We start from the raw sequence: 11,430 nt of genomic DNA, 5'->3' as shown, positions 1-11,430 counted from the left end.
GAGTTAACCACGACTTCTTCCAAATCCGACTTGTTTAAAGATGAAAATCAAACGAACTGAAGGTTTTTTACATTTGTTTCGTGAACTCAATGATACCGAATGTAATTAAGTGATTTAAAATAAATTTATGCCAATTAAGCTAAATGTAATTAAGTGATTTCAAGTATATAATAATATATATATGTCAAATAAGCTAGTGTGTGAAAAAGTTGTGTCTATTAACGGAGGTGTGGTTTCCTCCTTTCTTTTCCGACGATGGTGGTGTGGGTCTCTTCTTTCTTCTCGAGCTAAGGCCGTCGATGGGAATCCAACATAGGAACGTTATGGAAGAGAATACATCAATTGGTGTATTTTATTTTTATTCATTTAGAGGTTTCTTAAGTTGATTTTAGGTCTTAGGTTGTGTTTGATAACACAAAATGATTTAGTGCGGAATGATTTTAAAGTCTGAATGATTTCAGGTATCTGAATGTATTTAGTTCTGAATAAAAAAAATTGTTTAATATCTGTTCTGAATAATAGAAAATGACCATTCTAACCTTTTGTATACATGTTGACTCTGATAATTTTGTTAAAGGTGTTCTAGTTTTTTTACATATATACTACACACAAAGAAATATTTATATATATGCATAATAATAAATATAATTTTATAGATAATAATTTGCTTACAACGTACTTTCAGCGATTGTGTATATATTGGAAATTTTGTTATCTATTATATAATAATTAAATATATATTAACTTCACACCTACAGTTTGAAATATTAAAATTTTGAAGAAAAACATATGATTGTACTTTGTCTGGATTTTTGTTACGTGTTAAAAAAAGAAAAAAGGAATTCTGATCAAAAGGGAGCTCTACATATAATAAAGGATATATTGGTAAAATGGATATGTTGAATGGTTTGGCATCACTTTGGAGCCGGAACGATTCAGAAGACTTTGTCACCATTCGTTCAGTTCATATTCTATTTAGTATCCTAAACAAACATCATAAACACTGACCGATTCATCCTTAGACACTGAACCATACCATTCAGTGGCTATCAAACACAGCCTTAGTCTGTAGGGAAATTTTAGAAGTTTACGTCTGAATCACTAAATGTACGAGATAACGAGAAAAAAAACAAGACTTTGTTCAAAAACTTTCGACGGAATAAGAGCTCCGAACATAGCAAAAGAACTCAAATGAGTCCCTTTTTCATTAGCTCAATGGTTGAAATACCATCCTCTTATTCATGAGGTCTTGAGTTCAAGCCTTGGGGAGGACATAAGGAAGTCCCTTTATGAAGGCTTGGCTTGGATATACCCATGTTCAAGTCTGAGAGAGCAAGGTTTACCCCTATTGATCGTCGTGCCTTCGGGCTGATTAATAGGGGTTTTTCCCCCAATCGGGTATTTGAAATAGACATTTCTACTTCGAGTGAGCTCTCTAGCGTAGACCCGGTTAAGACAACGTATGCTAGACCTTCCACTGTCCAATCGCGACACGAAGTTTTCAGCGAAATTCACCTTTCAAAAAATGAGTCCCTTTTTTCTTTTCCTTTTCTTCAAAACATAGATAGGCATGCCCAAACCAGTTTCGAAAAAACAAAAACCGATCCGAAAACAAGTTTCTCCGAAACCGGTTCAGTTTTTAGAAAAGCCGTCGGTTTGAAAATCAGTTTGGTTTTCAATTTCTAGATTTGACTTTTTATCACTTTCATATCAGTTCGGTTTTGGTTTTTGAGAAAAACCCGATCAACTTTTTGACTAAACCGGTTTCAAACTAATTCTGGTTTGGTCAAACCGGTTTATCGGGTTGACCAACCTTTGACCCAAAACTGATTTTTGGCCACGTCTAAACATGTATAGATAGGCCCAGCTTAAACAAAGACTAAAAAGACTGCATGATATACCCGTCCATCAAACTAGGTATGATTTTGTAATCCAGTTAATGGTCTAGTGAGTTTTTCCGGGCCCAACAAACGCTGGATGTTTGCTAAATCATTTCCATCAATGATCAAGAGCAAGTAGGTGGACTAAAATTAAACCCCTGATAACGTTAATGTAAATAATATCTCAGTCCCATTTTAGTGATTCATTGTTAACTTTCAAGCTCAACTTTGACTGCAAATATTTTTGTTTATATTCTATAACACTTGATATAAAATATATAAATAAATTTAATTTTAAATGAATTTTTCAATGTTATAACTTTTATCAAGTATTATATAATACAAATACAAATTTTTACGGTCAAAGTTAAAACAAAAAGGCTTTGAAAATCAACAGTGGACAACAAAAATAAGACGGAAAGAAATAAGACGGAGAGAGTATGTAATTTTACTCAAGTATCATAAAAGCCACGTGACTTTACACACTATATCCTCTATTCCTTTACACATTTCCCAGTTCCCACATTGTGAAATCAACTTACAGCTTTGACTGAGTATATATTTTGTAAATGATAGATTTAAAATTATATTTGTTTATTCAATTAGATAGTTAGATTTCATAAATGTTTGTATTTCCGCAACTACTTTTGTTTGATCATTCAATAAAATAACTTAAAATTTAATCTTGTGTTTAAATTCATTGAGCTAAAAAATAAAATAAAATAAACATATATATCTTTACACAAATCTTGATGTGGACCATATAAAACTAATTCATGTTGAATAGATATACTTGTTTATATCTTACGGGACCTAATAATATCACATCAAGCTACTCTTTAACTGGCATCACCATCATAATTTTCTCGACGATCCCATCAAAATCTTGTTTTTGTTGTGCAACTATATGTTCGAAAATATTTGAGGCAGTTTCGTTAACTCAAAAAAGGACGAGTTCATGAGAAACACGTGAGGAAAAAAAATCATAAAATAAACATAACTTTAATTGCTAAAGAAGTATATGACATACATGTAGTAGATATATAAGATTGTACTCGTTTTAATTAATTTCAATTCTTACAAACCAATAATACACACATATATATGAACCGTGGACCATATATACCACACGAGAAAAATGTAGTATATAATGAGCCGGGCCCATTAATGAGAGGACAATTAGTGATAGATCAATGAGTCCATGTCCATATATAACGATCAATTATTGTAAGGAGCCAAGAATTGAAGATAATCGATATTCTTTACTCGCACTTCGCTAATTTATGGTTTATAAAATTTTAAAATATTCTTATATATACTAGCATTGTACGCGCGTAATGATGTACCCGCCAAACAATACTACTTGCGACTCGAAGGATTGTCTGTAACGAAGGTCTCAGACGGAATTAAATCACAAAATCAATCCCCTATAAATAAAGGATTGAATCCCATCAATAAAACCGGTCAAATATGGGAAGTTGTTGAAGCCCGTAAAGAGGGGAAAAACCCTAGAATGAACTTGGACCACTTCATAGACCGGGCACTCCTTTATAAAGGGAGGGAAAGAAAGACCTCAAAGGCATCATATCACATATTCATCACGATTAAATATAAACCACCTTTCCACCTTGTTCAATTGGCGTAAAGAAGCTAGAGCCCTACCTTCGGGGAATCGCCAACGAACAATCTCAAAACACCTATCACCCATTTCCTTAACCCGATCACGGCTTAGTGTACAATCATTTGGCGCCATCCGTGGGACCTTAACGTTGTTTAGGTCTTCACAACCCATAAAATATGTTTTTGTGCATTTTCACCCTACATGATGGTTAAGAAAAATATATATAAACACCTGAAAGAAAGAAGATCAGTGTTGGCGATTAATCAAACAGCGACAGGAGGATCAGTGCCGGCCAAAGAAAGGCCAGAAGGCTACTATTTCCCGCCCTGGAAGGAAAACCCTCAAGTGATCCTCTGATTATTAAGGCCATGATATTCAACATCAAAGTGCGAAAGGTCTACCTGGACCGCGGAAGCGAGTGTGACGTCATCTACGAACACTGCTTCCTCACATTACCAGACGCCATAAGAGCACAAAAAACCGATCCACGGGGACCCTTTGGTAGGGTTTTCAGGGGAACACTCCTGGCCCTTGGGAGAAATCGATCTGGATGTTTGCATCGAAGATAAGACGCACAAGAGGACAGAAACATTGGATCTCGTCATCGTGCGATCCCCGCCGCCCTAGAACATCCTTCTGGGAAGGACGACAATGCAGCGATTCGAAATGGTTCCTTCCGTAATCCATAGACTCGTCAAGTTCAGATCCGAGACTGGAATGGGCGAGATCTACTCATCTTACGAACGAACTAAGCAGATCAATGACGTAAAAAAACCGGACGATGAAGGAACCCCCGTTGCGACAGGACCCCAAAAGCAAGCAGACGATACAAAGGTAGTCATCAATCCTTCTTTCCCGGATCAACTGGTCTCCAAAGGGGCTCATCTCTCAGATGCATGCAAATACAAGCTTCAAAAGTTATTACAGTCGAATATGGATATATGACTGGGGTCCCGAGGACCCTAACGTTGGAGGGAAAGACGTTCGTAACGGAGCACCGTCTGAACGAACGCAAGCATATAGAGCCGATTCACAAGAAAAAGCGTAGCCTTTCGGCTGACCGGGATGAAGCCGCCCGCAAGGAGGTAGATGAGCTGCTAAAGGCGGGAATAATCCGAGAGTCCCCTTACCCCATCTGGATTGCAAATCCGGTTATCGTAAAAAAAAAGGAACGGAGGGTGGCGAATGTGTGTTGACTTCACGAACATCAACAAGTCGTGCCTCAAAGATTGCTACCCCTGCCTGAAATACACTTGAAGGTAGAATAACTTGTGGATCACAGGTTCAAGTGCTTCTTGTATGCCTACAAGGGGTATCACCAGATACAAATGGCGAAGGAAGATGAGGACAAAACAACCTTCTATACAAGCAAAGGGACACACTGTTACAAAAAAATGCCCTTCGGCCTAAAAAACACAAGGGCTACGTACCAGATATTAATTGATAAGCCCTTCGCTACGCAGATAGGGAAAAACCTGGAGGCGTACGTAAACGACATGGTTATTAAGAGCAGAGACGAAGAAGGACTCCTCGACGACATTCGAGAGACCTTCAGTAACCTACAGAAGATAAACATGAAACTTAATCCGAAAAAATGTTCATTCGGTGTAGAGGAAGGGAAGTTTCTCGGGTACTACATCAGTAACAAAGGCATCCACGCCAACCCTTCCAAAGTAAACAAACTGAAATAAATCTCGCCGCCCAAAATCATCAAAGAGGTGCAAAGCCTGAACGGAAAGATTGTCGCGCTCAATCGGTTTCTCTCACGAGGAGCCGATAGACAACTACCTTTCTTCAAGACCTTGAAGGGATGCATCCGACAGAAGGACTTCACGTGGACGGAAGAAGCAAACAAAGCTTTGTAACAAATGAAGGAGTACGTAGCAGATTTGCCGACCCTCACGGCGCCGAGACCGAAATAAACACTTTTTGTATATTTAGCAGCCTCGACTGAATGTGTCAGTGCCGTGTTGGTAGCCGAAAGGGACCAGAAACAAATACCTATTTATTTCGTGAACAGAGTGTTATAAGGTGCTGAACCCAATTTTCCAGAATTAGAGAAACTGGCGTTGGCTCTGGTTCATGCGGGACGAAGGCTGAGGCGCTACTTTTAGGCACACCCAATCGTTGTGCTATCAGATAAGCCAATAAAACAAATACTAGTAAAACCAGATAAATCAGGAAGAGTGGCCAAGTGGGCTATCGAACTAGGGGAGCATGAGATAGAATTCAGAGGACGACACGCAATAAAAGGACAAATATTGGCCGACTTCATCACCGATGTACAAGAATCCAAAGACACAGAAACATATTCCGCGTCCCTGGAGGTGATTGGGACCGTCGAACGTGACCTACGGAAGCTATACACTGACGAGGCCGCAAGTTCCGATGGTTGCGGAGCAGGCCCCATGCTGGTCAACCCGGAAGAAAAGGAGTTTACTTATGCACTAAATTTTGAGTTCATAGTGACGAACAACGAGGCCGAATACGAGGCACTATTGGCTGGGCTTCGGATGGCAAGGGATATGAAGATCCGTAGCATACAAGTATATGTCGACTCCCAGTTAGTCGCACGACAAGTAAAGGGGGAATACGAGGCAAAACAAGAAACCACCCAAAAGTATCTACGGAAGGTACAAGAATTACGAGAATCTTTCAGCCACTTCGAAATAGAGCACATCCGGAGGAGTCAAAACAAAAAAGCAGATGCATTGAGCAAACTGGCCTCCCTGACTTTTGATCACATGGGGAAAAAGGTGCTGGTAGAAGTACTTAAAGAGAGGTCAATCGAGGAAAAGTAGATATCGGATCTAGCAGAGGAAGAAGAAAAGAATTGGATGACCTCGATTTACGAATTCTTGATAAGAGGGATACTACTAACGGACAAAAACGAAGCGCGAAAAGTCAGGATCAAGGCGCCACAATACAAAATCATGGATAAGAAGCTATAAAAGAAAGGTTTCGTAACACCATGGTTGCGGTGCGCAGGGCCAAAACAAGCAGAAATGATCATCCGGGAGATACATGAGGGAATATGCGGATCCCACTCAGGAGCTAGATCAGTCGACACGAAGGTCATGCGACTAGGGTACTTTTGGCCAACAATGCACCAAGATTCTACTGCGTTACTTAAGAATTGCGAAGCATGTTAGTTACGAGCCAATGTGCCTAGACAACCTAAAAATGATATGATCTCGGTAACTTCGGCATGGCGCTTCTACAATGGGGAATCGACCTAGTGGGGCCTCTACCCGAAGCCGCCAACAAGAAGAGATTTTTGGTAGTAGCCATTGACTACTTCACTAAATGGGTATAAGCCAAGCCGTTTGCTTCCACCAATGGAGACCAAATGAAAAAAATTGTATGGGAACACATAATTTGCAGGTTCGGGATACCGCAAATGATAATATCCGAAAATGGGCCGCAATTTGCCAGAGGAATCTTCCCCGAGTTTTGCAAGCATCTACAAATAAAGCAGTCTTTCGCTTCGGTATATCACCCACAAGGAAACGGGCAGGTAGAAGTAACCAACAGGGAAATCATCAAAGGAATAGAAAGGAGGTTGGGACGAAGCCATAAGGGATGGGTCGACGAGCTACCATTGGTTCTCTGGGCAAACACGACAGCTCCGAAACAAAGTAACGGTGAAACCCCCTTTAGCCTGGCCTTTGGTAGCACCCACAAAATTCCAAGTATCAACCCACAGGATGCTAAGCACGGAAGGAAACTCTAAGGAACTACGGGTTAACCTAGAATTACTCGAAGAGCGAAGAGAAATTGCAGCCATCAGAGAAGCCGCATACAAAAAGAAAATAGAGAAATATTACAACAAAAGGGTCAACCCAACAACCTTTAAAGTAGGTGATTACGTGCTAAGACTAAATAGCGAAAGCGAGAAGGAGTACACAGGAAAGCTAGGACTAACATAGGAAGGCCCTTATCGTGTGCTCATAGCCAATGGAAACGGTGTGTACAAACTGGAAACCCCCGAAGGAGCTCCGGTCGATAGGACATGGAACAACGCAAATCTGTGAAGATTCTATTGTTAAGCATTTCTTTATACAACTCTCTGTAAAAATAATGACGCCTAGTCATCTAATAAAGCCCCACAAGGGGATGTGGCATTTTAATAGACCAATTGTCTATACAATAATACATAAAAGGGTCATTGTCTTTTAAAGTCCCAAGAAGGACATTAGAGAGTCGCAACCTCAATACTACCTAGCAGCCAAAAGGGAACAATCTGACAGGGACGCCTGGTACAGTCACCCAAAGGAACGTACCCCATTACTCCTAACATGCTAAATACAAACATCATAAACATACAACACATGCGAAAAAGAGCATAAACGATAGCCAACCATACAGACATAAGTCTCAAAAACATATCCATAACAAGTTTAGTCAAAGCGAGGCTTAACAGACAGAAAATCATTAACATCCGGATCAGACAAATGGGTAACACCATAGACAAAATTACTTTGATAAGTGGCCAAATTCTTGATAGCCTAGTCAAACGACTCCTATGCCTTCACATATTCAGGAGCATATTGAGAATGAGTAGCAGACAACACACCTTTTTTCTTCGACGTATTCACCACCAGATCAACCAGCTTCCCCGCTTTAGGGCCCGTCACAAGAGTCTCGCAAACATACGGAATCACCTTGCTCACCAAGCCATCCACCTTCTTCAAAAGATCCCCATTATCCAGATCCGCCTGCAACAACTCATCATGCCGCTTCACTAGACCATCGCGCAGAGCCCTAACCACCACATCCTGCTCCGATAAACGCTTCTCCAGATCTGCTATCTTGTCAAACAAATTTCCAATAACAAGATGTGATTCTTTCAACATATCCTGGGAATATTTGTACTCGCGACACAAGCCGCTAATCAAGAGATTCTCCTGATCACCCAAATTCTTCGACAGAGCTCTTCTTCCATAAACCTACGAGCGGTCGTACCGAAAAAAGAAACAGGGGAAACACCAACAAAACTCATCTCCTTCTTCACAACAGCATCACCAGAAAAGACATCAAAAGGAGAACCAGAAGGACCAACGTCAGCCACCTTCCTCTTTGAAGACATTGCACCTTAATGATAGCAGATCTGAAATAAGAAAAGCAAATTAACAGAGACAAAGAACAAACAGTAACCGGCGGCGGTAGTTAAAAGGAAAATAAGAAAAGAAGGTTGCTTACCAATAAGAAGAAGAAGAAAAGATTTTAATGCAAAGTGGGAACAGGGACACACCTTTTATACACTCAGGAAAGGAAACACCAAATGTCGATTATCCACATTGAGATACGCGCACATCTACCACACTTAAATATCTCTTAAACCAATTATATCGTAATACTTTCAGAACACCCCCTTCAAAAATAAGAAACGTCAAGAAAAGTCCAAAGGAATGGATATTTGGCAAAACCCATCCCCTTGGACTGGGAGCTTAATGGTGTACCCGCCCAACAATACTACCTGCGACTCGAAGGATTGTCTGTAACGAAGGCCTCAGACGGAATTAAATCACAAAATCAATCCCCTATAAATAAGGGATTCGATACCATCAATAAAACCGGTCAAATATGGGAAGTTGTTGAAGCTCGTAAAGAGGAGAAAATCCCTAGAATGAACTTGGACTACTTCCTAGACCGGGCACTCCTCTATAAAGGGAGGGAAAGAAAGACCTCAAAGGCACCATATCACATATTCATCACGATTACACATAAACCACCTTCCACCTTGTTCGATTGACGTACAGAAGCTAGAACCCTACCTTCGGGGAATCGCCAACGAACAACCTCAAAACACCCATCACCCATTTCCTTAACCCAATCACTGCTTAGTGTAGAATCACCGCGCAATGTGGCGGCGGTGACGGTAGTTTAATAGTGTCGGTGACAGCTGGTGATGACATCGACAATTGGTGTCGAGTGGTGTAACCATGCAAGTCGATGTAATGGTGATAGTAGGGATATTTTAGAAATAAGGACTTAGAGTGTAAATTAGCAAGATAAGAGTTTAAAGTGTAAATTAGTTTATTAAGGGCAAAATTGGTAATCTTTAATAACCCTTTCCATATAAGGTGTTCATTAAGGGTAATTTAGTATTTTTGCATCTAACAATTTTCTAAAACTTTCTAAAAATAGGGGTTGATAATTATTATAAAGGAGTATATATATATATATATATATATCTTACAATACTATTGAAGGAGATTAGCTGATGACCTATGCAAAGGGTATGTGTCAACCATTTAGGCTGTCCAACTAGAAAAGAGTCTTCTATTTATGACATCATTTTTAGCCTAGGAAAAATGTTTCAAAATTATTTCAATTGTTGAAAGTCTTAATCTTCCTTTGCAAGATTTGTTGTAGCCTTTTTAATTTAAAATTATTTAGCTTCTCTTAGAAGCTTTACACTCCCCAACACATATTTATATTTAAATACAACTAAAGCTTACATATCTACCTCAATCTGCTTTTTCTTTCTTTCATTTTCTTCTATATGTGTATTTTCTTTCTCCTTCTCTATTTATTTCATTATTCGTTTTTTTAATAAAAATTTAACATAAAATTTGTTTTTTTTTCCAGGATTCCAGATTGTTTTTAACATAAAATTGAAACAGGATTCCAGATTAGTTCTATTTATTTCGTAGGTATGTTTTATGGATTTCGATTTTCTTTGATCTATTGTTTGTTGATGATGAATCTGTATATAGAAAAAACAATTTGTGATGATGAAGCTTTAACTTTTTTTCATACCTATTTCTTGATTTTTGGTTTTTTGCTTTTTGTTTTACAGATACGTAGATGCAGATGATATCAAAAGGTAATTTTTATACTTTGGGTATAATTGTTTTTTAATTTTCAAAAGGATTGAAGAATCGACGGTCTCTGTTGATACATTCTTGAATAATATCTTCTTTTTAGATTTTAGTTTATAGTAATACATTCAAATTGATAGATTTGTGATCTTCACATCATCAACAGCAACATTTACATATTTCCGAGAGAATGGACTTTGTGTTGTAAGTTTTAATGTATGTTCCTTTCTCCAATACAGAATAATATGTCTGTTTAATGAAAGATTTGTGAATAATATCTTTCTTTATAGTTTTTTGTTTACAGTAATACATTCAAATTGATAGTTTTGTGATCTGCACATTATCAACAGCAACAATTACATATTTCCGAGATAATGGAGTTTGTGTTGTATGTATTAACGTATGTTCCTTTCTCCAAAATAAAGAATAAAATGTATGTTTAATGATAGACTTTGGTTATTCATTGTTCACTTACTTGAATATTAGACTTTGCATTGTTTTAAATTGTCTACATAATCCACTTACAGAATCATTGTCTACATAATCCACTTACAGAATCAAAGTGATGTCTTTGAAGAATGGTCTGTCCTTCGAGATGGTCTTCTTGGCGAGGCAAATGATGGCGAAGTAGACATTCCAATTCCTACGGATTTACTTATTGATGGCATCGATGATAAGCTCCAAGTATACTATCAAAGGAAAAAGTCTAAGGTCAATGAGATGGTATGGAGAAAATGGATGGAGACAAACATGCAACCTTCTAATAAATAATGTCAACATTTTGTACCTTCTTGTACAACAATCATCAACTTAATTTGTTACTAATCTTGCACGTTCTTGATGAGCATGTATTATTCAAGTTTGTTGCTTATTAACTTTATTTAAAAGTACTACTTGTAAATGGTATGTACATGTATAAGTTTACAAATGTAATGGTATTATTAAACTGATCTTCTATTATTTCGTTTGGTTATGGCTTTCAATGGGATTTGGTTCAGTTGTTGTATTATTATTCAAATTAGGCTCGGTTTTGCTGCTTTACAAATTTAACTAAAAAAAAGGTGTAGTAGCCTCTTTGAAATACCTAAAAAGGGAACCCTAA

At 38.2% G+C, this 11,430-nt stretch overlaps 1 protein-coding gene across 1 annotated transcript; it reads left to right on the top strand.

Moving 5' to 3' along the window:
* Window positions 1-4,442: 4,442 nt before the first annotated feature.
* Window positions 4,443-7,234, top strand: LOC122583543. Its single transcript, XM_043755936.1, has 4 exons — window positions 4,443-4,688; window positions 4,965-5,142; window positions 5,641-6,298; window positions 6,886-7,234. Exons 1-4 carry the CDS (start codon window positions 4,443-4,445, stop codon window positions 7,232-7,234), a joined length of 1,431 nt encoding a protein of 476 aa, XP_043611871.1.
* The last annotated feature ends 4,196 nt before the right edge of the window (window positions 7,235-11,430 follow it).

Source organism: Erigeron canadensis, chromosome 9 (assembly GCF_010389155.1).
Source record: "Erigeron canadensis isolate Cc75 chromosome 9, C_canadensis_v1, whole genome shotgun sequence".
NCBI classification, from domain to species: Eukaryota; Viridiplantae; Streptophyta; class Magnoliopsida; order Asterales; family Asteraceae; genus Erigeron; species Erigeron canadensis.
Note: the sequence above shows the minus strand (reverse complement) of the source record. Positions and strands in the feature narration are given on the sequence as shown.

Excerpts from the sequence above, each read along its gene's own strand:
- LOC122583543 (XM_043755936.1), top strand. The coding sequence starts at position 4,443 with ATGACTGGGGTCCCGAGGACCCTAACGTTGGAGGGAAAGACGTTCGTA. Across the intron at positions 4,689-4,964 it reads AGGAACGGAGGGTGGCGAAT|ATAGGGAAAAACCTGGAGGC; the intron begins GTGTGTTGACTT and ends TTCGCTACGCAG. Across the intron at positions 5,143-5,640 it reads GTTTCTCGGGTACTACATCA|ATAAGCCAATAAAACAAATA; the intron begins GTAACAAAGGCA and ends TTGTGCTATCAG.